Source organism: Sturnus vulgaris, chromosome 4, assembly GCF_052056855.1.
Source record: "Sturnus vulgaris isolate bStuVul1 chromosome 4, bStuVul1.hap1, whole genome shotgun sequence".
NCBI lineage: Eukaryota > Metazoa > Chordata > Aves > Passeriformes > Sturnidae > Sturnus > Sturnus vulgaris.
The window spans coordinates 37,190,195-37,217,537 of record NC_142246.1 but is presented as its reverse complement, the minus strand read 5'-3'; the positions used below and the strand labels follow the sequence as shown (position 1 = coordinate 37,217,537).

Sequence of the window (27,343 nt, the reverse complement as noted above, 5' to 3'; positions counted from 1 at the left end):
TTACATGTGATACCACAGACTCAGTAAAGTTTGCCTTTACTGGAAGAGTAAAATGACTCAGTTTGGGCCTGGAAGCCAGAGAGCTAAATATAGTACACAGCATTAGAGCCTGGTACAGCTGGGGAAAAAAATCCATTTGGAGACTTACAAAAGGTCAGTTTGGAACAGAGGTGCCTGAGGTGCAGAAACACTTGCCCTGACAACTAACTTCATTCTGTTCTCATTTGAGAAGTGGCACAGCAGAGCTGCTAGGGACAGAAGAAAGTATAGGAAGGTAAGACAAGGAGATAAAAAATGGACATAGAAAAGGTTTGAGCTAGTTATTTCAAAAATTAGTGCAGGATGTAGGCCATTAAGTATCCATTTCTGTGGGAAAGTGGTGTTGTGGCACTGTAAATATTTTGTTGAATATGTACAAACTCAGCATACTCTGTGCAAATTCTTTATTGAAACAATGATCAATGTACAAGCTACATCACATTTCATTTTGCCACTTCAGCATGAACTTTTCTCTTTGTGGTTTACGGCCATGAGCTATAAAATCATAACAGTTATTTAAATCAAAATACAGCAACTGCTTCTCAAAAGAACACATTCATATTTGTCTTACATTTCTTGTAAAATCAAAAAGGATTTCATAATAAATGAAATATAACTTACGATACTTTAGTGCAAGCATTTCCTTTGCATCTAAGAAGCTTTCAGTTGTCCCACTAACTATGGCATACTTAAGAGGCCAACTCTTAAAATAGCATGCTGCCAAGATATCCCATGAGAACTTTGAAAATCTGACACTGTTAACACTTTCTAGAATTAGTTAATCTGACCAAACAGAAAGTCAGAAAGCCCTGGTTATATGTTACAGTACTTTTGTCAAAAGGTAACTGCAAATCAAGGAACTGACATAGTATCTACATTAGAATAAAACAGGCACTGATCTAAAAAAAATCAACATCTGCCCGTATATGCCATTTGCAAGTCTTATGATTATACAGTAATTTTCAAGCACAGGAGCGTGCTTCTCTGCCTTACCAACAAACCTGCATAAAAATGCTGGTCCATAGGTTCTTTTAAATTTTTATATGACAGACAAAAAGTAACTAAAGGGTAGGTTTCATCACAAACATGCTCAAATTAGAGAACATAAAAAGGATCAGCAGTAAATAAATGCAGCTCAAACTGAATATGTTGAGAAAATAGATAGTGAATACTATATTTAGTAGTCCAATTAGTATGGTCTTATATTTACCAAAAAAAGAATAAGTGTAAAATTCAAATCCAACACCAGTTTCTTCTGCTGCAGAAATCTAGTCATCTTTCACAGAGTTTGGCAAAAATGTTTGAAAATGGTGTAAATATATAGTGCAAATCCCTTTTCCTTGTTAAGCCTGGTGTTCCTTTGCTTTTTGAATGCAATTTCAGTTGGACTGGATTTTCCAGATTCTGAGTGTTTAAAGAACCATTAGTTCTTTTAGTTTGATGGTACAATAAATAGAAAAATGTAACAAAAAGTGTGCATAGTCCAATGACAGGAATAGATTAATGCCCCTGAAGTGTTTAAGGTGCACGAATATCTGTAACAAGCATTAATGTCTTAGAGCCATTGTTAATTTTATGTTTGTTAATTGTGTTTTTGGACCATAAAGTAGCCATTTGCTAAGAAATATTGCAAGACACAATTGCATACTTTATAATAGCACAGCCTGAAAGTTTGGAACAGGAAAAACAGGTTTGGGTCTTGCTTCTGATCTGTCTTCTGCAAAGGAAGTTCCTGAAAGCGTATAAAAAGCTTTAGGCTTAGAGGTGTCATAAAATGGATGCATAAGATACTGAGCAGCAGACACAAAACCACTGGAAAAACCACATAAACCAGAAGCATCAGTTCTGTATAAAATCGGTATTTTCTTCAGCTACATTGCTGTTTAGTTTTTATTCTGATAATAACACAAAGCTAAATGTCCAGACTGGTTGGAGCAGTCCTACCTGTGAACTCTCAGCTCTGAGTGTCTCCAGCTCTAGAAAATTCAGGGCTCCCTTTGACCTTGCAACAGCAGGAATCTGGCATTCCAAGTATTGCATGTATCTAATCCAAGAATCTGTTGCTTATATGTGGTTTGCAATGTGCATTTGTGTGTACTTCAAACGTGCCCTTTGTGGGCAACCTATAGGGAAAAACATAATTTGTATCTTCAAGGAAGTTTACACAATGATACTAAAGAAATACATGGGAATTGTTTGCTCTCAAATATTTCTCAATAAATAAATAATAAAGAGGCTGGAGGACAGGCTGAGAGAAGCAGTTAGGGTCAGAACACCATAGAAATGAAGGGGTCTGATCTCTATTGTAAAAACTTCATACTTTAAAAAGATTAAATTAAAATACTGTAATAAATATTTTTATAACTTAAAAAAAAAAGTGTAATTTAAAAGTTAGTTTTATGCTTTCAAGGAGAACATCCTTGCTAATCTGTGCAATCTTAGTTGGGCACCAGGTAGGTAAATTTAGAATGCATGGGCATTGTAAATGCTGGACAGGCAGAAACTTCAATGTACCTCTTCTCAGGAGGTTAAGGTGAGTTAAAGGAGTTTAGTGCAAGTTCCTGCTTTTGTTTCTGCCCTTGTCTCTTTTCATATCAGAAGCAAATCAAGTAACTTGAAAAATTGATGTGAACACTAAACAGAAATATCCTTTGGATTCAGACAAGAAGTTAACTGTCTGCATCATACTATTGTCAATCACACTGGTCAGAAGTGAGGTTTTTGATGGTATTCTCTTAAACTAACTTCTGTCTTACATTTATATTGCTTCACTGGAACTCAAATATTTCCAGTAACATTCCTAATGGGACTTTGCCCTTGCATGTTTCCTTTTGGGCATGTGCAAATGCATTTTGTATAGAGACCTGCCACTGTGGTGAGCACAAAAAAATATGAGACATTGGAATACTGCCATTTCTCACAAGGTGGTTGTAAAATCTGAAGACCATTATTAAACATGTATTTTTTTTTTTTAATAACCACAGAAAGGTAAATATGGCGTCTTCTCTGCATCACCTATGTAAGTCATGGGGTATTCCTGTATTGCACTGCTGGTGAGGCTCTATGCTTTAACATGAGGAAGCTGACATAAGACCTCAGTTCATTATCAAGGGTTCTTCTATGTACTTGCAACATTGACTTTGTCTGGTCTTGATTACCTGTGCAGTTAATATAACTGATTGCCTCCAAAAGACACCTTATGGAGATGTGACTGCTTTGTTAAAATGTCCAGAGAGCCATCCATGCCTCTCCCCATAGACCTAAGAGACTTCTTTTTCTACCATATACTTGATTCCAGATTTATTTTAAGTATCTATATTTATACTACAATCCTTCTTAAACACTATAAGGTGATAGTTTGTTCATCAGTTCCAAAATAAATGTGTCAGGCAATTAAGTAATATGCTATTAACCCTACACAAACCCCATGTAAGTGCTTTCTTTCCAGACTTACTGCAGAGAAGGTACTTTTTATTGTCTACCTGCAAGACAAATGGCCACTTGCCTTCCACTCCTGGCATTTCCTGGCAGAAATGTTGATCCTTTTTAATGCCACAATTGCTGCAATCATTAAAGCTTTACTGGGGTAGAGTCACATGTACTCCAGCAGTGAACATCCTACATGTAGGAGGGTCCCAAAATCCCAACACAATTACATCACATTTAACAGTTGGCATTACTTGTCTTTGTAATTTTATAGGACACTTGATTATATATTTTTTTTCAGTTTGGATACAACACTCTCAGACTGATGCTTATATATGAATTTAGGCTTGATCTTCAGAATATATAAATTTGTTCAGAATTAAGAAGCCAAATAAAAGGTATTTTGCCATTTCAGTCTTGTCATCAACTGATTACTGGCATTTGCAGGACTGTTATGGAGCCTGCATATCTTCTGGTAAGGTAGTACATAGTTACTGCTTCCAAATTACTTCAAAACAAGGCATCTTGCATATTTGCAGCTGTTTGCCATATGAACTTCTGGCGACATAGAAAATGCTCAAATGTATGCAAAAAAACCCTGCAGAGCTGTTGGATTGCAACTTTCTGTAAGATGTTTACAGGCTTTCCCTCTGTAATAACACCTCAAAGTTGTTTCTTCATGCAAAACAAATGATCGTTGGCATCTTCATTCCATGAAAAAGGGAAAACTATTTCCCATGTGGCTAAGCAGTGTGGTCTCAAATTAAATGGAAACATTTTAACTTTCTTTAATAGCCCTCTAAATCACAATGCAGCTGAGCAAACAGGTTTTGTAAATGGGATCTATTAGGATTTTATTTGGCTACTGGAGTGCTGCCTCTTGGGCAATATTTCAAATTCACAAGTTAATATTTGCAAAAATGCAATAGATGGAAATAAAGAGAGTGAAGGAGGAAAACGGAAATCAGTTTTATGTTTAGTAAGTTCAAGTGTCCTACATCAAAGACTACCAGTGACTTCCACCAGGCCACTACAGGTGACTCCAACCTAGGAAATGCTGAGGTAAATGTTTCTTGGAAATACTTCTAATCAAAACCAGCAATTAATAGTAATGTAATAGCAATTACTCTGCCATACATCATGGTAAACTAAACTCAAACTGAGAAGAAAGTGCCAAATAATCCACTTACATGCTTTTGCTATGATAGTCTCCAGGTAAGGCTTAGCGGCAAGTACAATATGTGTTTTTAAAAGAGCTCCACCTGATTTTCCTGCAATGCATAGATTCAGGAGTAACTATCATACATGGCTTTCATATATAACGCATGTATTTTTGTCATTTGCCAATGCTGTGTCATCAGAACTGAGTTCAACAGAAGGCTCAGGAGGGGGCTCCGCAGGAAGTGCTGGTGTTTGAAGAGTGTCTTCTTCCTTGGTGTCCAACTGCATGTTTTCCTGTGACTGACCATCCATGCAGTCCTTTTTGGACAATGGGTGAACTGACACTTTTATTGCAATCTGTTGAGGTGGCTCATGCAGTGATGATGCATCCGAGTCAGCTGTGGGAGATTCACTGCGTGTCAAAGCATTTGGGATCATGTAAAGCTCATCTGTTTCAGTGGTTTCCTGGCCTTCTGCTGCCTGCCGTACAAAATTCTGTCCTTGCTCCTCCAGACCGACAACCTCCATAATTTCTTCCATTATAGTCCTACAGTTCATGATGAGAGGTGGCAAAGGTACACTCCGAGCAAGTTCTTCAATATAGCGAGCAAATTCCATGGTCTTGAACTGGGTTACTTTGGCAAGCTCGAGCGTTTTGGCTGATGTGATAATTGGGATACGCTTTGCAATCTCAAAGGCCTTCTGAAGTTTCTCTGCCCCTTCTGTTCTGAAGAATTCATTGATTGCTTTCTCAGTTTTCTTCAGATGACTGCTCATCATACATAACCGAGTAATGTTCAGTATCATAACAATGGTAAAAGCGACAAGGCAGACAATCATGTAATAGATTCCCATATCTCCAGAGGTAAAAACAACCCTCAGTGTCACAGTGTTGTTAACACTGCCATACGCATTAGATGCGACACACGTGTATTTACCTCTGTCTTCAAATGACACGTGGGTAATGTTTAGTAGCCCATTGTCAAGAAACCACCATTTTCCTGTTGGAGAGGAAACAGAGTAATTAGAAGTATTTTGTCACATGATCAGCATAGTCTTACACATCAGCTTTATCAAACTGGCTTCAGATTTTGGAAGAAGGAAATAATGTTCACAAGAAGACAAAGAATTTACCATCATAAAGGCCTGAGATCCAAGCTGTGTTACTGTCAAATCCCTGACATCAATTCTGGAGAGTCAGAGCATGCCCTAAAAGGGTCTCATAAAAAATGCTAATATGCATCACCTCTATCTCAATCTTGTGGTCAGTTAAGTTACAGAGCTAGGACTACTCCAGAGAGCCGCCCAAGCACAGGTCACACTTCCTCAAAGAACAGGATCAATGGGATTGTGAGACAGAAAAACCTACTTAAACCCTACTTGTTTTGTTCCCTGACAATGCATTTGCTTACAATTGGGTTATTTTTGGCATTTTGTTACAATATCTCATATAATTCTGTTAATGTAAATTTTAAAAGCCCTAACATTTCAGACATCATATACTACATTGCCTGCCCTCTGAGGTGTGAGAAACTGATTTTGAAGTATGATTTTTAAAAGAGGGAAGTAGGATAGGAAGAATAAAATAGATGGGAAGAAAAGCCATGACAGGGAATGCCTTGTTTCTTGGTAAGAACCTCTACACACAATGACAGAACTTATTTTACCTTTAAAAGTAATTTCCATCAATGTAATATAATTGATAACTTTGTCCCCTGCGTGGACATATACATTTCATATACATGAACACTTCATATTCCTTGAACTTGGCACAGCAGAAGAGTTTAGGTATGAAACTGCATTTGAAGCATGTTAAAAAGCCATCACTTCTGTTATTGCTAAAGTGATTCAAGATTCACCTAGTTACTGTACTTCCTACTATCTATTGGTAATGAATTTAGATTTGTAGTTCCTCAAAGTTTTTCTAGTTACACATGACTTACTTAATTTGGTTTTTTTTACATTATCTCCAGTAGAAGCCTATGTAAAATGTTCCCACAAGATCTCTGCCTGTTCATGTGTACAGAGAGCTCTTAATTACATATTTTTTGCAGAGGCTGAAAGCCTCTCAGCAAAAGAGTCTGTCTCTCTCTCTCCCCTGGAGGTTATGCCCTTAGGCACTCCCTCCTTGTTATCTGAACTATAGTTTTGCTCCCACCATGCTTTTCTGTTACATGTTAATTTGTTGTACCCCATTGGCCCTTCCCCCTTTGTACGGCCCCTGAGCCCTCAGACCATTCACTGTTGCTCTACCTCGCCCCTCTGGCTATCCTATATCTGCCCTGCTCACTCCTACCCTGGGAGCCAGTTTGTTCCTGGGCCCTTTGAGGAAGAGGAATAAATCTCATCTTGGAACCCCACACGTGGCTCCCGTCTCTTCTCTCCTGCGTCGGCCGAAGCGGAGCGCTCACAAAAGAGTGAAATCACTCACTGCCCGGGAGCGAGCCGGAGGATGTGCCAGTGCCCCAGAGTCATCCTCCAAGGACGATTCTCTGGAAGGTTGCGGCACTCTACCACTACCCCAGGGCCCACCGCGACAGTTGGCGCCCGAACAGGAATCTTCCTTGGAGCGGTTCCTGGAGAAGTGTCTCTTGCAGCCTCAGCTGCAGGAATTCAGCCGCTCTCGGGTAGCTGGCTCCCCAAGGAGAGTGTCTCAAGTTTTATGGGAGTGCCATCCACGGGGTGAAGACGGGGACCTTCATCAGAACACCACAGAAGACTGGTTGCCGGCCGGACAACCCCCCTGCGCTTTCTGTTAGCCCAGCGGGCGTTGTGCAGCCCGAAGAAAAATTGTGAGTTGGTAATATTGGGGCTCTCTCTTTTCTGTTTCCCTTTTACCGTTGGGTGGGGAATAGGAGTTTAAGGAGGTTAAGCCACCCTAAGCTCAGCCCTCCTCAAAGAGATGTTTATTACCGAGTTGTGAGCACCCTTTTTCTTAAGTTATCAAAAGGGGAACTTAAAAGATTTTTTCTTTGGGTTTTCAAACGTTTTCCTAATCTGGTCGTTTGGGTTCTTTTTGGGCTTTCAGTTGCGAAGTTCTTTCCTTTGTCTCGTAAATCAGGCACTTCGGGTCTCTTGTTAAAAACCCCTTCTCTTCTTTCCTCCTCCTACGCTCCCAAATGCCTTTCCCTGTCTGAGGGATGATCAGCAGGTGGTTGTAGCAATGATCCATAGGGCTGCTTCCAACTCCCTGACACCTCCCGATCCTCTCTCTCCCCCTGCCAGGGTAGCACTGGCCATGTCTCTCTGGATTTCTCCCCCAACCTCCTACCTATGCCCCTGTGCCCAGTTTCGTCCCGTTTCACAAAATGGTGCTGGCAATGCAGCCAGCCCCGCCATTTTGCCTCCCTCATACCCCAGTTTTCACACCGTACCACCTCAAAATGGCTGCTTTCCTACGCCCCCCATCGTGCCCTGATCCTCCCCCTTCCCTGCGTCATTTGTTGGTGTAACTGTGTTGGGACCCTCCCACTCCACCGGGAAACCCTTCCCTCACGCGGACACCGCCCACACCTCCTCGGTTGAGCCCTCCCCCATGGCCCGTATCACTTCCGGGGTCCATGACACCGGAAGTGACCCTGATAGAGACCGGAAGGAAGCCATCTTGGCTTCCACTGCCACCCACAGTCTGGCAGCCCCTGTCCGGCCAAAAGGGTCTCGCCATGATATCAAGTGCCCTCCATCCTCTTCAGAGGATGAGAGCAGCGAGTCCTCAGACTCAGACTCACCACCTGAGGTTGAAGACTGCTGGGCGAAGACCCAGAGGGAGGCCACCCCGGGAGGAGGACTGGGAGTTGGCAGATAAGATCACTGCCTTCCCAGTCATTCGCAAAAGTGGAAAGAGGGCCATACCATATGGCCTATGGGAGCCTCTCCCCATATGGAGAGATGAAAGACTTATGCAAAGTGGCAAAAGAACATGGATGGAGCTCATTTTATTTTAAGAATCTCCTGGAAGCAACCTTCTCGGCTCACACCTTAGTTCCACATGACATTAAAAACATCGTGCACTGTCTATTAACACTTGCAGAGTGCATGCTGTGGGACAGACGGTGGAAAAACATCTAATCCCCCTGTCTGATACCTACTCAAAAGATCCCAATAAACAAAATTTTACTGTGGAACAATTGGCCGGAGACGAGACCTTCCAGAAGCCAAACGATCAGGCTCATCTATTGCCAGAAACCGTTTTGCTGGACATTACTAATGCCACAAAACCAGCATTGCTGCTTACTCCTGACAAATCCCTTTCTACCCAGAATTTTGGTACCATCAAGCAAGGGGCAAAAGAGTAATTTATAGAATTTGCTGACAGACTGAGAGTTGCTCTTGAAAAACAAATCGAAAACCTGGAGGGGTGAAAAGAGGTTCTAAATAAAATTGCGCTAGCAAATGCAAATCCAGGCTGCAAGGCAATCCTGCAGTCTCTGTCAATTGACTCTGACCCCACCATCGAGCAGATGGTTGAAACCTGTGCCAAACACTCCAACTGACAACTCTGTGGCACAGGCAGTGGCAACGGGAATTGCCAATGGGGTAGCTGGAGCATTTGTGGTAGTTACCGTGAAAGAGCAACAAACAAGTTTTTACTGCGGCGAGCCTGAACATTTCATGAAGAACTGTCCTGAAATGGAGACAATAACAAACAAACACCCATGGCCCAATAGACAGTCACCTCACCAACAGTGTCCAGGAAACTCCCAGCAGAGCACAGAACAGCCCCGCACAATACCAAATCACAAGCCGTTTTGCCCTGCTCTCCCCACCATCCCTGAACACCAGGAAGAGAAGATTCCAGCATACATCCGGACGACCGCCCATACGGTGAGATTCAGGTGGGAACCCGGTGCCAGTTGCTAAGCGCACTGACTATACATTTTGTTGAGGAATGTGGTTTTAGAATTCCCACGGGAAAGTATGGGCCATTCAACAGCCCTAGAGGCATTTTAATCATCGGGGACTCTATCAATGGACCCGACAATATCCATGTCCTCCCCAAAATGCAAACTGTGGGTCATGAGGATGAAATCCTTGTCTCGGTCTCCTGTACTGAACCACCCTTCGAACTTTATCAAGGCACTCCAATTGCACAAACATTTTTATTACCACCAACCTACTCAGAACAGGTTCCTATTAACCCCATGGTAATGGGGGTGCAGATGTGGGTTCCAATAAACTGATAGTAGAATGCAACCTTTTTTGCAAAGGAGAAAAGCTCCTCCGCCCAGGCATGATGGACACTGGAGCAAACGTCACCATCATTGCCTGCTCCGAGTGGCCACCAAACTGGGAACTTCAGCCTGTGGCGGGGATGATCTCTGGGACTGGAGGGGTCACAGTATCAATGCGCAGCAAGTGCAATATCGTAGTGGAAGGTCCTGAGGGAAAAATGGCTACCATCCGACCATACGTGGTCAGGGCACCTATCACCCTCTGGGGCAGGGACCTTTTGGCCCAATGGGGAGCCTCCATAAAAATCTCCTGTAGGGATTTTTAGTGGGGGCCATTGCTGAGCACCCCTTGGCTCACCTGGAAGCAAGACCATCCAGTGTGGGTCGATCAGAGGCCCCTACCCAATCAAAAACTGCACACTTTGGAGGCTCTCATGGAAGAGCAGCTTTCCAAGGGCCACATAGTTGAGACCACCAGCACTTGGAACTCCCTGTCTTTGTTTTAAAAAAGCCTGGCAAGGACAGGTGGAGGCTCCTCCACGATCTTAGGAAAATAAATGATGTCATCGAAGATATGGGTCCTCTGCAATCCGGAATGCCCTCACCATTGCTGTTACTCCGGGACTGGAAGCTAGCAATTATTGATATAAAGAACTGCTTTTTTAACATCCCCCTCCATCCTCAAGACACTCTGAGGTTTGCATTCTCTGTGCCATTGCCTAACAGGCAAGCCCCCTTAAAATGATACCATTGGTTTGTCCTGCCCCAGGGGATGAAAAACTCACCCACAATCTGTCAACGGCATGTAGCCAAAATACTATCACCAATTAGGAGCCTGTTTCCAGATGCCAGAATTCTGCATTATATGGATGACATACTTATACATGCCTCAGACTTGACTTACTGTAACAGCCATTGAGTTGGCAGGATTCGAAATTAGCAAGGACAAAATCCAGTTTTCCAGCCCATGGACTTACCTTGGCCTCTGGATCCAGGACCGGACCATCGTACCCCAGCAGCTTGTCATCAGAGATGACCCTAAGACCCTGCGAGACCTCCATCAACTCTGAGGGTCCATCAGCTGGGTTCATCCATTCCTAAGGATTACGATGGAGGTCCTCGCTCCACTCTTCAATCTCCTACGTGGCAGCGAAGACTTGGACTCACCATGAGAACTCACCACAGAAGCCCAACAGTCAATCCAGATGGCACAAGAGGCCCTAACATCGAGGCAAGCCTATCGCTTCGAACCAACCCCGCAATTTTGGGTAAGGCACCCCGATTTTATGGGCTGATTTTCCAATGGGACACGCAATCTAGAGACCCTTTAATCATTATAGAGTGGATATTTTTACATCACCAACCTACAAAGACTATTGGGGTGTGAGTTCACATGCATAATACTCCCAATGGCAACCATTGGAGATTTTGGAGCATTTGCTCCTATCCAACTAAAGCCTCCAGTTTGCCCTGGATAGCTACCCAGACCAAATTTCAATTATTTACCAGGACACAGATTGTTCAAATAAGTGTTTAATTTGGTTCCTAAATTTATCCAAAGCAAATCCCCTCTCAAAGCACTGACAATTTTTACTGACAGCTCGGGATCCTCCCACAAGTCAGTAATGACATGGAAGCATCCCCGGACACAGAAGTGGGAGTCTGATGTCCAAGTGGTTGAAGAATCGCCATAGATTGCAGAACTAGCAGCAGTCGTTAGAGCTTTTGAAAAATTCCAAGAACCTATCAATGTGGTCACTGATTCGGCTTATGTTGCCAGTGTAGCTATGAGGGCAGAACATTCACTTTTAAAGGAGGTCTTCAACCCAAATTTATATAAGTTAGTTTCTAAGCTAATCTATCTCATCTCCCACAGAAAGCAACTGTACCACATTATGCATGTGAGATCACACACCAATCTCCCAGGACCTATCACAGAATGGAACAGGAGAGCGGATGCATTAGCCATGCCTGTCAAAGCCACCAACATACCAGACATATTTTCACATGCAAAGATGTCCCACGCCTTCTATCATCAGAATGTCCCAGCCTTAATAAGAATGTTCAGACTAACAAGAGAGCAAGCCATCATAGCTACCTGCCCAAATTGCCAATCATAGCAGTTGCCATCGCTGGGATCTGGGGTCAACCCCAGAGGACTGAACAGCTGCCAGATATGACAGACTGACATAACCCACTTCCCCACTTTTGGAAGATTAAATATATTCATGTTTCAGCAGATACATTTTCAGGCGCAGTGTTTGCTTCGGCACACACAGGAGAAAATGCTGCACATACCATCAGGCATTTTCTCCTAGCATTTGCCACCTTGGGAGTCCCAAAGAAAATAAAAACGGACAATGGGCCTGCTTATACTTCCTGAAAATTGAGGGACTTTTTTAATCAATGAGGAGTTAAGCACATTGCAAGTGTTCCCCATAATCCTACAGGGCAGTCAAATGTGGAAAGGACTCATGGTACCATCAAGTGCGTCCTTGATCAACAGCGGGGAGGGACAGAGACCATGTCTCCAGTTGAGAGACTCTGTAAGGCTTTGTACGTAATAAATTTTCTAAATTGTTCTTTTTCTGAGCCAACGACCCCTGTACTCCGGCACTTCTCCAATTCCACTCGAGCTAAGCTCAATGAGAAGCCGCCGGTGTTGAACAAGGATCCAGAGACAATAAACATTAGATATTAAATATTTCCCGTTGATTACCTGGGGAAGGGGATATGCTTGTGTGTCAATACCATCTGGCGCAAAATGGCTCCCGGGGAAAGGTATAAAGCCATACTTGGGGCTGACAAACGCTGCCACCACCACCAATAACAAAGTCTCTTCCAAGTCTACTAAAGCAGGACTACAAGACCAAAAGTGGGCTGCTTGGAGGAGAAGACACCGCAAAGCAACAAACCAGCAGCAACCAAATTGCCCCATCACAAGATCCCAGGCAAAAGATACAAAACTAGACACGACTATGGAAATGTAGGCTAGGCACAACCTAGCCACAACTACCTCATCCCCCATGATCCCCAAATAAACTCTAATCAACCTGCCTAGCCCTACTTACCTACCTTACTTTCTCCTTCCTCCGCAAGTTACCTAATACCTTTCTCCAACCCTACTTACCTCATTTCCAGTTTCAATTGAAACTGACTTTAAACTCAGTTTAAAATTTTCCGCCATAATGCTGCTTCTGCTAGCAGTAGATCAAGCGTCCCCACTGCGTAAAGCGATCCTGCTGGCAACATCTGAAACTGAAACTCCATCCCAACCCTACAATGAAGACCACCTACCTCGCTGCCATCATTGTGACCATGTGGAAAATTCGTCCATGGCTTTAACAATTTGCTTGGACAGTTGGGACTCAAAGGATGGGGGCTTTCCTTAGTTAAAAGCTTTTTTGAATTTTTGTTAGTATTTTTGTTGTGTTGCTTTTCTTGTCTTACATATACGTTGTTTAAAAAAAGGCTGTCAGAAAAGCTTTTTTAATAAATAAAGAAAGGGGAATTGTGGATGCTGAAAGCCTCTCAGCAAAAGAGTCTGTCTCTCTCTCCCCCCTGGAGGTTATGCCCTTAGGCACTCCCTCCTTGTTATCTGAACTATAGTTTTGCTCCCACCATGCTTTTCTGTTACATGTTAATTTGTTGTACCCCATTGGCCCTTCCCCCTGAGCCCTCAGACCATTCGCTGTTGCTCTACCTTGCCCCTCTGGCTATCCTATATCTGCCCTGCTCACTCCTACCCTGGGAGCCAGTTTGTTCCTGGGCCCTTTGAGGAAGAGGAATAAATCTCATCTTGGAACCCCACACGCAGCTCCCGTCTCTTCTCTCCTGCGTCGGCCGAAGCGGAGCGCTCACAAAAGAGTGAAATCACTCACTGCCCGGGAGCGAGCCGGAGGATGTGCCAGTGCTCCAGAGTCATCCTCTAAGGACGATTCTCTGGAAGGTTGCGGCACTCTACCACTACCCCAGGGCCCGCCATGACAATTTTTATCCTTCTACTTAGACGTTTTAACTTAACCAAAATAATATTTTTTTACCCTAGCAAAATTCTTTAATACAGCTGAATCATCTGAAATAAAAAAAAAATGCAGAATAAATAAAAGCTCAGTCTAAATCTGACCTTCACATTAAAAAAAAATCACCCCCATCTGCTAAAGTTAGGCAAATTCAGAGGAAAACTCCTTTACAGAGGAAATATTAGCATCTGTAATAGATGACACTTCTTCCTCCACTTCTAGCATAACAAAAATACAGAATATTCACTGCTCAGTATTTCTTTGAATTGCAACGCTAGTCCTTTTTGCAAAGTAGGTTTCTATTAATTGTGAAATAACAAGATGCCTTGTGATGTATCCTGGCTCCAGCTGTTAAAATGACACAAAGGCATTGAACTGTGACTCAGTGACTGGGTCTATGCCAGTGGAACCTGACAGACATTGTCATCCACTTAAGAAAACAATTATTAGGAAAGGTGTCATTGCTGGGTTTTGATAACAATTCAATGCTATACTTAACACCACAAAGAAAGATCTCAAGCTAGGAAATATTTCTTACAGAAAGACATTTTCTTAAAGGAGGCATTCTAAGTTAAAGTGATGTTGTCTTAATACTACATCTGTACTTTTTACTGATTTGGTAAAAGTTTTGGCTCACTTGCCTAAGTGTTGTTTCAGCTACCTCTCTCAGCTGGCTACACAAAGACCTAAGTTTAGATGCCTAACTAAAGGGGAAATTTTCTATTAGTGAACCTTAGCAAAACACTAATCACTTTATGTTGACACAACCACAAAAATAATGTTTGAAAGTCTGCTTAGTAGCTCAAGTAGTTCCTTTCTCAAGCTTTACTCAGAAAATGATAACATGCTGTACTGTAAAACAAAACCAATTACGCAGTAAGTTACAGATATCCCCTGCTGTTTCACATCAAGCTGGGTCAATCGTTACTCCCATCACAGCAGAGTTCTCTGTCAGGTCAGCCATTAGTTAGGCATGCTATCTTACAACTAAGAGTTTATTTCATCATGCAGTGAACAAAGCAGTCACTATGGAAGGATTACATAAGAAAAACACCTTTCATATACCCACACTCCCCTCAAACACTCTCTAGAAGTATAACTAGGATTATCACCCTTCCATTTAAGGAAAATAAACTTGTGTAATTATGGTCTCTGGCAAATGCCACTGAAGAGTCTTAACTAAAGCCAGGAAGGCTCAAATTTGGCCTGTCCTGACTGTTGCCCTATATAGGTTTTGCACTAGGTTGTTCAGGGCATCTCTGTTTCTCACACTACCGTGGCACTGCACATAAAGACAGCAGGCATGTCAGGGAGTTAGCTGTGTTGAGTTCATGCCAACAAACTATTTTCATATGTCATGAGAATCCTCCTTTGAGTTGGGAAAAAAGCTTTTTAATCATTTTTTGGTGCCAGAGAAGAACAAAGGAGGACAGAATGAGAAACAGGAGCAAACCCAAAGTCATCCAATGAAAAGAGGCCTGTCTACACCTTCAGTTAATTGCTTCGGCTTCTTGCTATGTGCTGCTATAAATAACACATAAGAAGTTACTGTTTTCTTCCAAGGTGTGCATAAAAAATTTATAACTGCCATCAGGCTTTCATTTATTTTCACACAGGAAAACACCACAGCCAGGCCATTGAATTCAGGTTACTTGTCAACTTGCTGAAATCAGAAGTGTCTCTGGACAGGCTACATCAGTGCTATTACTAAGGTCCTACCTTTATTCTCCTCCTCTTGGAGCAGGCGGCCATTGGAATTGTACCATCTGTAACGTGGACTGGGAGTCCCTTGGACATTGCAGTCGATCAAGGCACTACTGCCCTCCTTGACTATGATGTGGTCGATGCGGGAGATCACCACGGGCGCGGCCCCTGTGTGTGTGTCAGTGCGGTTGAAAGTGCTGTTACTCACATCCTCAGCAGTGCTCAAAGCTGCTAGTAAGATGACAAGGCGTGTGGTAGGCAGAAAGTACAAAAAGTGGTGGCTGTTCAGTATGTCCATTTTCCTTCAGTGGTGTACACGACTGGCTGGGAACTGGTTCTGTTGAATGCAGGTCTTTGGAGTGAGCAGGTCACAGGAGAGTTCTACTTTGATCTGTGCAATTTTATGTTTAAAATATCCTATAAAATAAATAAGTAAGTAGAGAGAGACGGCATGTATAAACAATCCATTAGATATGCTCTTTTAAAATAGTGACACATCCATTAATGCATTTCACATTCATCAGCACAGTGTCTTGTCTAAATGCTGATGTTATCACAGTCCTTATCCTTACTGGAAAAAGATGCATACATTTTCCTGACAGTGGTGTAGTTCAGAGTGACAGGCGTAGGAGAAGGCTTTTATCACCTAGAAACTTAGCACACTTAGCAGCAGTTTAGCTATGGTAGCAGCTACAGTTTTATGCCAAAAGTTCACAGGTTTTTTGTGGTTTTTTTTCCCCCCTTATAAAAACCATTTGCAAAATCAATAGGAAAAATGAAGGAACAGAATATTAAAAGCTGCCACTACCAGTTTGGTCCTGCAACTCTACCACGTGCATGGTCTTAGATGAATTGTGAAACACGATGTAAGAAAGAACAATTCCAGGAAGGGTTTTTGGATCTAATGCTGGAATCCTTGATATCCTCATTTTTTCCCAAACACAGCAGCACATACAGCAAAACATCTCAGACCACTCACTTTTTTGAAGCTAATGCTGTCTGAGGTAAAAAAAAAGCCTGGAAGACTACTCTTAAAAAGGGTATTTCCTGCTTGATAAAGTAATTTCAGTGTTGTTATTTTTAGAGCAGATTCGTAAAGAAGAGTACTTGTTAGTGACATAATTATGGTTAATGTTCCTTTGAGATACAAATGAAGTTAGGACTTTTCTGTTCCTTATGTGGCAGTAAGCATTTTGCCTGTGTACGTTTTGCACACTCTCCCTCAATATTTTCCCTCAGCTAATCACCCACAATGAGGCCTTTCTGCAGCAGTGATTTCAGTTTCTGGACAGAGGCGGGAGGGTTACAAATGTGCTCTCTATTGGCCTCATTATGCTCCCAGTAAACACAATTGGCATTCAGTACTGACTGAGGGCACAGTGTTAGCCTCAAAATGAGCACCTTGGAAAATTTCACTCAAGAGTCTAAAGGCCACAAATTATGCTAAAATCACAGTGTCCAACTATACTTGTTTTACTCGTGTTTCTGAGGTAAATAACTGAAATTTAGTGAATTTTATTAGATAGAAGACTCTATCTGGAATCCAAATACAGGAAAGTATCTAATGAACTTCCCCCAAATGAACACTTCCGTTTCAAAAAAGTTTATATTTTCTTAAAAATACATTTGACCCATGGTAATTCATCTGCCTTAGCACACAAAATAACTGCTGGCAAGATCGGTTCCCTAGATCAGTTCCGTATATAAAGGAAACACTAAAATTAAAAAAAAAATAAAAAATTCTTCCTTATTTTCTATATTCAAAAAGGAAAGAAAGCAACATTACTGTCTTTCACTGGTAATATTTGATTTAGGTTGTTTTGTTATGCATCCTCTCTTCTCTGTAAAGCAATGAACTTGCTTTCCTACAAATAGATACAGGTGTTACTGAAAAAGCAAATTAATTCTTCCATTTCACAGGATGAATCATTACTAGAAATTACTAGAAATGAAAACTTATGTTTTTTTAGATAAACTGCTGGCATGATCTAGAGGTCTGTCCCAGCTTTAAGCCTGTTTTTTTTGCCTCTTCTTTTATAATTACTGAATGTGGAAGTATTTCTCTTGAAGAGCAGAATAATTTTTAACTTTAAATTAATATGCAAATCTCATTTGTCATATAAAGCTATATAAACAATGAATTCAGAAATCTATTTCCAATTATGCAAAACATGTAGAGTCTGTGCTTTTGAAGGTACACTCTGAGTCAGCAGTTTGGGAAAAAACCTTCAGTTCTGCCGATTCACTTCAGTAACTACTTACATCTCATTTCTACTACTCCATTAACCTTGGAGACTGACATTCTTCATGATTACACACATTCAGTCTATAAAATGTTTCTGTACAGCGTCACAGATCTGCATTGCGCCATACAGAAAAGCCGAAATCACACTTCCTGGCAAAGGAGCAGGAACAGAGGCTGGCTGGATTAAGACAATGGGAAGGGCAAAAAATAACAATATAAACTGATTAAGCTTTGTGTTCCAATTACTATCTAGGGCTTGTTATTACTGCATTTGGATCTATCATATATTTTTACAGCAGAAAAATCAGTAGCAAAAGGCGTTTATGGTGGAGAGCAATTTGCATTCCAGAAGGAAGTGAAATAGCATCTCCCCAGTGGCTGAACAGAAAACCTGTAAGGACTGGATCAACAGTGTAGTAGGAAGCTCAAGGTAGCCGACGGCCCAGTGATTCCACACAGCACAAGAATGTGGGCAGAGGTTTGGAAGGTGTGATGGCAATAAGGCATTGCCTATTCCATGTTTACCTGTTTTGAACACAGAGCATATGGAAGCAGAAACTGCACCTTTGTGTAGTGATAGCAAATGTGACTGGTCCACAATTTGGCCAAAGGGTTGATTACTTGTCTGAAGGTAACAGTGACTCCCTCATTCTGGACCAAAACTGAACCATAAATAGCTGCAGTAAATTTTAGGAAATATAGATGAATAATTTATGTCTACTGGTAAGATTCTTACCTACTCCTTCTTACTCCTTGGACTGCACTTTCTCATGTATGTTCCTGGAATGTAGAATATTTAAAAACCACTCAATACCTGTGTTGATACATTTCTATTTGAAATAACTACAGTTTGATGGCTAATATGAGGAATAATCAGGCAGTATGTTTAAAGCAGAATGTTTGGTAATGAAGGTTGCTGCTTTCATATGCCATCCAAGGAAGAACCTGGGTATGTTTGAGGAGACAGGGAGAGATCTCTCTGAAGAATGGTGTTTTAGGATAAAAGTTTAGACAAATGTTCCCAGGGCAACTAGGAAACAGTAGGCAATCTCTCCTTTGGTGTGCATCCTCTCCAATGCTATCAGGAAACAAGAGATGGAAGAAAGCAAAGGTTTTCTTAGCCCCAGCTGACACAAGAAAGTTACAAAGTGGCCAAGCTGGGACGCAAATATCCAGGACCTTCCGTAAACCTGCTGGGCATGACCAAAAATGCTAGAGTCAGGTTACGAAAGCAGGAAGAAGCAGAGAGAGAACTGAAAGGGTAGAAATTATGCTCACACCAGACACTGATGCAAGGGAAGATTTGCTGAAAGTTCCTGTCCTGCTGCTTTGCCACAGGCACAAGAGCAGCCTGAGGATATCAGGGAACACAGATGTGGGAGCCGGCTGCTTTGCTAAACATAAGTGATGTAACGAGTTATGGTTTAATCACAAAACTAAATGGAGAGAAGACTGAGACCAAAATAGGACTGCTAGTGGTATCTGACAAAACAGCAAGAGAATCCAGAGTATTGGAGAAGTGGGTGCAGTGCTGTCACCCAGGATCTTGGCCACAAGAGGCAGCAATTAGCTGCGACCTATGATAAACCTTGAAGGCAGCCAAAACTGTAACCTTTTAATCTAAGTCAGAGAAAGCTGGATTGACTAGACTATAACAAAGATTCCTGTAATAACTCCTAGAGTCTGAGAGTAACACAGTACTCTAAAAGAAGGAGGACATCTGCAATCCTGAGACTCACTTTTTAGGAACAGATTGAGTCTCAGAGCATTTTTGCCATGAAAAGGTCACTATAAACAAAGAGGTAGTTTCTGACCATGGAAAGAATGTAATTTCCAAAGCACATGAGCTACCTGTAAAATACTTACAAAAAATAAAACACTATATAATATAATTAATGTGGTTACATATACTTTTATTATTTTTTTTTTTAACTTTTAAATCTGTGGTGCATGAACTGAAAAAGAGCACCCCTAACTATTCTGAGCTGTTTTCCACCCAAAACTGTGAGGCAGGGACAGGCTTAGCTCTGAAGATGGAATGAAAGGAATTCCCAAACTCTCCTCCAGCACCTAGAACATGTATATAGGAAACTTTCCTGCTGTATTGTATCTGAAGCAACATTTATTACTCAACAATGCTTGCCAGTGGTTCATAGATTGATAGTTCTGTTTTTTAGTTCTGCAACCCAAATGGTGTAAATTGAAAATATTTAAGTAACAGATTTACTGCTTGTGAGATTAACTTCCAAGGAAAGACTTGAGCCATATGAGAACACATGATAAGCTTTTCTTCTAAGTGACATGACAGCCAGCTCTAGCATGCTCTCTATGCATTTCTATCCAGAGAAGTCCCCTGGAATGTGCTCCAGAAAAAGCAGAGCTGCAGCATGATAGTTTTACTCCTAATTAATGTGAAACACAGACAAAAGCTGCAGTTACAACTTCTCTGTCCAAAATCAGGCATCAGTCTAAACAGAAGACACATCTAAGACTGCCTAGGAACATTAATCAGAGACATGTTCTGACTGACCATTTATTTTTTCGTGTCATAGATGTGTCTGCTTCTCATACTATTGCCACCAAAGAAAATTACTACGGGCGCATGGTCATGGTGCTGCATTTGTGCAGAACAACATGATGACAGAGCACAAAAGAACAGAAAAGGAGGGCAATGATGCATATCTTTTCCTGGCTTTCTCACATCTGTAAGACTGCCCTGTTCTTGTTCTTGGAATAATGTGTAATCCTATTAACTGTGAGGTTATTCAATTCATAAGTGAAGCACAAGAAGCCAGCTTACTGCATAATGCATAAATTGCACTCCTACAGCTTTAACATCCCAGTCCTATCTTCTTTGGCTTGTAAGTGACCAAGAAAATTAAATTATTTTCATTCTAGTTCTCACTGATGTAAAAGAAGTATAAAGGCTGTTGCTATAAACCAAAATTAAGGCTAGTTTTTTATTACTCAAAAACTACTTGCTACTCAGTTTCCATAGGCAATGTCTTTTCAAAGTGGGAAAAAGTAAAAGTGAACAGGAAGCAGGAATGCAAATTAAGGAACTTATGCCACACAGGTGAGAATTTCACTGCCAGTTCATAGGCTTATGAGTGAGAACCACCTACTGAAAAGGTCTAATTATTAGGAATCCAGGCATGCAGATGACAAGAATTGTCATTTACAACTATCAGAAAAATTTTGACTTATTTTTCTACTTATTTGTCAGTTGATAAAATATTAATGCTTGGTTCCAGAAGAGCTGCTCTTTTCTTTCTCCTGGAGTGGGGGATTTCAGTCCTTTGTAGCTTCATGGTTTTTTTATTCCCTGGCTACATTGAATAGGTGATCTCCTGGTCATGTCTGCAAGATGAAGAGCTTCCTTCTGCACATCTAGATTGGGGCTTCCCAACTGGGCAGTAGCCCCCAGCTATATGCTTATTTAGTATCTTCAGCTGCCTTCACCTGCCTGGGAATTTTAGGGAACCTCTCAGAAGGGCTGAGCTCTGGCCATGTGTGCTCAGTCACCTTGGGTCACACTTGCTGCCTTCAGCCACCAGATAGGAGGGTATTGAGAAGGCAGACATGGGCTCCTCTGAGAGATAGGCTGTGGAAGGACTTTAGACAAGGGACACATGCTGCAACAACTAAAATTATGAATATTTACGAAAGAAACTTTTATGCAGGAGGTCACTCAAGCCCTGCAATAGGTTGTCCAGATGGCCCATGGAATTGCCATCCTTTGAGAAGTTCAAAACTTAACTGAGCTGGTATACAATGGCCCTGCTTTGAAAAGGCTGTCGAATCAGATGCCCCCGGAGGCCTTCCCAACCTAAAGAAACTCTAATACTCCAGAAACACAAATAAAAGAATTGCCTTGGGGAAGACAATGTGAAAAAATACGTCTGATCTTAAAAATTGCTATAGGGGATGCTGAGAAATTGTCCTCATTATCTCCTTCATAACTTTTTGAGTAGCAGCATTTTAGAATGATAAGACAGGCTGAAAGTGTTGACCACAGCCTGAAAAGAAAAGTATTTGGCCTTCTGCATTGTATTTACATGATAAGAACAGTACATCTCCTCTTTACCATATAGAGAATACTTATTTCCAGCCAAGGTAACTCTGAGCATCTTTGTTGCCCTCCGCTGGACTTGCTTCACCCTGTCCACATCATTTTTATGCTGAGGACCCCAGATCTGGATGCAGTACTCCAGGTGGGGTCTCACAAGGAGAGAGGAGAGAGGGAGAATCATCTCCCTCAAGGTGATTGTCTCAATTTCTTGACACAGGATAAAATAAGGGCTGGGAATCTATAAAGATTCAAGAGACTGTATATAATTTACAAGTACAGATTGATAGATTATGACAGCCTATGATGAATGTGGGGACTTCTCTATATGCATTATCCTCTGGGTGTATGACCCTGGACAGAGAACAGGAAGGGCTGTCAGTATGGCAACCTGCAGACCTTTTCTAGCAGTCCTGTCTTAAAAAAATTATTACAAAAAAAGGCTATAAATTAATTGTATGTTTTTCAGGCATTGGTAAGTTCTTACAGGCAAACATTTGCCAATCTGTTCAGTAAGGTGACAAAGGATAAATAACAAAAAACAAACAAAAAAACAAAAAAACCAACCAAGGGCTGTAGCTTATTCTACCATTAATGGCAGAACCTGATCAGAACTTAGCCATTATCAGTTTTTAATCTTCTAAAATTATTTTGGTCTGAAAACACACACAACACCGTAGGGGGCAACAAAGGAAAGATGCATCATAATAATACACTTGTCTTAGTTTCAGGGTTCCATAGTGTAACAAGACACAGCAGCAAGAGAGCAGCAATAAAGTGTAATAGAAAATTAATGCTATATCCAGAGTTTTCATTTAGGGAAAGAAACATATGCCTATCTATTCAGCAGCTGTACAATGAAAGAGTTTTCATGTTGCTTTTATCAGTGTGAAAATGTTTTTTAATTTTTTTTACTGTAAATTTCTCCTCTGTTTATCTGTTTCATGTCTCTCTTTATTCTCTTTATACTACTTCATGTCTCAATATTGCAAAACTATCAAGCACATGGCATCCTGGAGCTTCACTTTAAATACTTGAATGGACCCATTGATTTAACCATGTCTTTGAATGGTGTGATGTGCACTGTCCTGATGTCAATGAACACTCAGAGATGCTAATCCATTAACCTAAAAAAGAATGAAGACTGTTGGTGGGTAATTATTGGAGAGGTTATTTAAAAGTACCTTAAGAATGCCAAATCTTTGGAAAATCCCCTTTTGATGCCACAGCTCCTATAATTCCAGCATCTCTGCTGTGTCAAATCAGCTTTTTGCAAAATACACAAAAGCACTCAGGAAACTTGGATGCTTAACTTCTCATTAAAAAGTTGTAATTCAGTTGTGCACTCTTATATGGACTGAGAAATCCGAGTTTTCTTTCTATGTGGTATTTTAATGACTGCAGCAAAAGCCAAGCTCTATATTTAGTGGAGAAGCTTGCTGTTTTTCATCAAGGCAGGTACTGTAGTGAAAAAGTCCTACTGAGCTGTAGGTTACCCAGATCATAAAGCAAATTCAACACTATCGATAGTGGATATTTTTCATTATATTTGATTAGACATAAATGCTTTGAAGAATTTTATTCTTAGAAATAAAAACTTTATGTAGATTATCTAGATTTACTCCACGTTTGTATTTATTTGGAGGCTGTACAATTACCATTCAATATAGTTTTGTATACAAAGCTCTTATTCCAGAAACATTTGTATGGCTTTAAGAGTCCCTTGCTTAACTCCTTGCAAACTTTCAGCATAGCTGCTGGTTTGCTGTTGCAGTAAATGCAGATGCATCAATGCTTAAGAGTTCCCTCTGTTGAGAAAGCAGGAACAATGAAGATGCACAGAGAATCCCTCCCACACTTCCATGTGCATCTGAGCTCTGCCTGGCCTCCCCAGGTTCTACATATCTTTCATTTTCTTTATGCACCTTGTGTCTTTTGTTTGTTCCAGCACTCTGTAAGCATTATTCTGCCAACAGTTTAAATAACCAAAGTCAGCAAATGCAATAGATTTCATATGCTCTTGGCAAGGCTTATGAGACTCTGCTAAGAACATAGCAATGCAGAATATGGCCCAGTTCACTTCCTTCCACTTCCTCCTTTGAGCTCTGCTTGTCAAAGCTAGCCATCCCTTAAGCACATCTAGTGGTTTTCTTTTTCCAAAGGAAGAAGAAAAATTCCAGATGCAGGACAATTAAATATAACACAAAATTAAAAATTAAGTTTTGTTTAAACAAAGACATGAAGGGCTTTACAGACTAAAAATTCTATTTAAACTCTAAACTTTGAACAACTGAATGTTTTCAATGCACTGATATAGCTTATATTATGCTATTTTAACAAAAGACTCCCATATTATTTGGAACATAAAAGAAAAAAAGAATAGAAGAAAACGGACTTGAATATGACTAATTCTTCCTTATCCCTACAGAACTGTAAGATAGATATAATTTTTAATGATTGGCTTTCACGTATATTGGTTGCTAGGATACAGGGCATAAAGGTTACACATAGATGCCATGATTAGGACAGGATTAACCTTGTCAGAGGGGGAATTTAAAGGAATCTAAGTGCTCATGACTGACTGCAATTGAAAGTGATTATTTCAGGTTAAAGGTGTCTGTGCTTCTTCCCTCCACAAGTAACAAAGGGGACAGAAGATGGATTCAAACAAGTTTGCCCTGCACCACACAGCAGCTTAAGTCTTCCTTGCACCCAAATGTGATCAATTCAGCCCTCTCCAAGCATGACTGTATATTGCTGTGTGTATGCAATAATTTAGCTGAAGGCCCTCAAGAGTTTACTAAAGAATTTCTTTAATTTCAGACTTGTGTGCTGGTTATGTCTATGCTGCACTAAAAAGTGTAACAGTAAAGGCACATAACTTTCTCAGCACCCAGTACTGTGTGTACCACACAGCCACACACACAGGACTGGGAACCACACACACACAGAGCTGCAGTGCCCTGGCCCCTGCGTGACTTAAAAATATCAGCAAGAGTCTTTTCTTGAAATAAAATTCTCAGTGTGGCAGACCCATGTCAATTAAATATTAGGTCTAGGCTAGGTAGGTTATTCTTAAGGCAATAAGAAATTCCTCCACATAGAGTGGCCCTTTTCCAAAATAAAGTTATTTACACACATCTGTATAGAGGTTGATCTTTCTGATAAATGCTCTAAAATGCTGCTATGGATGATTTTAATCACAGTAACTGGTAAAAAATGATAACCTCTCCATTGTCTTGGAAATGAAGTTTCTAAGATGTATATGGGAAGAAAATGCCACTGTTTTAACTGTCAAAACTAAATAATAAAATTAAGGATACAGAGAGATATTTGCAAAAGCCCACAAGTCTGCATGAATGGATGGCAGCTCAGAACAGCAGGAATGAAAAATTCCAGGAAGTATCTAAGACCTTGGTCTTATGCCAGTTTTCTGGTGACATATTAACACAATCCAGGACATCTCTAAGTAGGATCATAGGCATTTGTGCCTGCAAAGACTTCTAGTAAAGGTGCAATTTGCTGAGAGGGAAAGAAGACTGCTAGCAGAGCTTGGTACAGGTTGCTTTGCTGCCTGCAATCTCACTCTCCCTATTGTAAATTGTATCCACATCCCACTGGTGCCTTACACTGTGCAAGAAGCTTAAACTATAAAATAAATGCCAGCCCCACATTCCAAACTTTGTAGACAAGAACTGAAATGGAGATTTGTTTTTTCCCATTTAAATCGTTCCCCAGAAGCCCCTGTCATTGTGTCAGAAATGTGACCCTCTGTTGGCTGGGTTTGGGTTTTATTCCCCTGGTTAAAGCAATGAATGTGCTTTAGCCAGGTTCTGTGCCAACTCCATCCTCCTCCTCCAAATTCGTGCGGGACCTGTCTAATTGCAGGGAGGCAAAGGGGACAGGATGGGGCAGTAAAGCAACTGGAGTTGTACAATATAGGTCACTTCAGAATTCACAACCACATTCCCACCATGTGTTAAATGTTTTAAGAGTGACTGATTTTATCTTTAAACTTTATGAACCTTCAGGACAGGAAATACTCAGTGGACACAAAACACTTTTTTTTTTTGTTTGTTGTGGATGTTCTGCTGTTTGTTGAGGCATCTGAAAACTCCAAATACTTCAGAAAAAAAAATGGGCGTACAATGTGCACTCCAGCTGTTGATATGCTGCAGTCTGAATGAGACAGACTTGTAATAATAAAGGATTTCTAGTACAGCAACCACAAGTATATCAATGGTGCTGATGCTAACGGTCCACACTAAGCCAGACAAAGGATTCCTGCCATGCAAAACATCATCTCCACCGAAAAAAGATCTGCCGTATTTTGTCCTACTGCAGTGAAAAGAGGAACTATTTGTGTTTTAATGTCTTTTTGTTCTTCCTTTTAAAATAATTTTACAGTCCTTCAGACAAACATGTACCAAATGAAGTCTCATTTACGATTTTGCCACAGTTGGTATTTTTATTTCCCCAAGTGGGGTTATCAGCGTAGCTCCATCTGAGATATTTCAATTTAACAAATGAAAGAGAGCTGTTAGGAAGTGTAGTCTCTTACAAGACTCTCCAGACAAATGCACTAGAAAAGTGCCTGCTCAGTAGCACTCTCTGTTCTCTTAAGCTCCCTTGTCTGATACTGCTCGAATTGGCCCTATTAAGAAACAGGATAGGAAAGATTATTTCAAGACCACTCTGAAGTGTTAGATTCTAGTTCCCTCAGATCACTTATGAAATTGAGTGTAATCTTATGAGGCTATCCTGAGAAGTAAATGGGTAATTAAAGCAAAATATCAGGAGGCATCCTTTATTTTAAATATAAGACAGCACAACCTCTGGGAAGTTCGCTCCATCGAAGAGCTCTCTGCACTGAGGTGTCACCTCCCATTCCCCTTGCCAGGGCGGGACAGCAGCGAGCATCCTGCGCACAGGAGCTGGAAGGCTCCAGTAAAGCCTTGGGCTCATTAGCTTTTCCTTTTTGCCTATGAAACCCACTTTCCTTCAGGACTCGGTGCTGATTTGAAATATTCTCCTGAACTTTCATGCTGGACACAGCATTACTGCGCTCCCGTGGCGCGGGGAGACGCCGCGCTCCACGCCGGGCTCCACGCGAGCGACAGCGGCCGCGGGAGAAGCGCCGTGCCGGGCTGCCCGGGCTGCCGCACTCCTCCGGCACGGCCACCGGACCCTGCTCCGGCCCTCCAGGCTCTGCTGGGGCCGCCGGCGGGACAGCGCGCCAGGGGCTCACCGCGGAGTTCCTCAGCCACCGCGGCACCGGGGCCAGCTAGCTCGGAGGTCACGGGCAGCCGCGGCAGGTGCCGGCGGCGCGGGCGATGGAGGCGGCGGCGGGCAGCGCCTCCCCGGGACCGCCGCCCTCCCGCTGGGGAACCGCGGCCCGCGCCCCCCGCGCCGCTCACCTGCCCGCCCGCTGCTCCCGTTCTCTCGCTGCCGCTGCGCTGCCGCCGCTGCTGCCGCCGCCCCGCGGCAGCGCCCGCCGCCGCCGCGC

The 27,343-nt window shown here is 41.7% G+C and overlaps 1 protein-coding gene across 2 annotated transcripts; it reads right to left on the bottom strand.

The window, feature by feature from the left end:
- Positions 1–428: 428 nt before the first annotated feature.
- MFAP3L (microfibril associated protein 3 like) lies at positions 429–27,343 on the bottom strand. Of its 2 annotated transcripts, none has more exons than XM_014878564.2 (3): positions 27,255–27,343; positions 15,539–15,940; positions 429–5,627 (listed from the first exon to the last, which is right to left on the bottom strand). In XM_014878564.2, exons 2-3 carry the CDS (start codon positions 15,819–15,821, stop codon positions 4,765–4,767), a joined length of 1,146 nt encoding a protein of 381 aa, XP_014734050.2. In that variant the 5' UTR covers positions 15,822–15,940; positions 27,255–27,343; the 3' UTR covers positions 429–4,764. The 2 variants fall into 2 exon arrangements, with proteins under 2 accessions (XP_014734050.2, XP_088019722.1); XM_088163596.1 differs by lacking the exon at positions 27,255–27,343 and adding an exon at positions 18,505–18,523.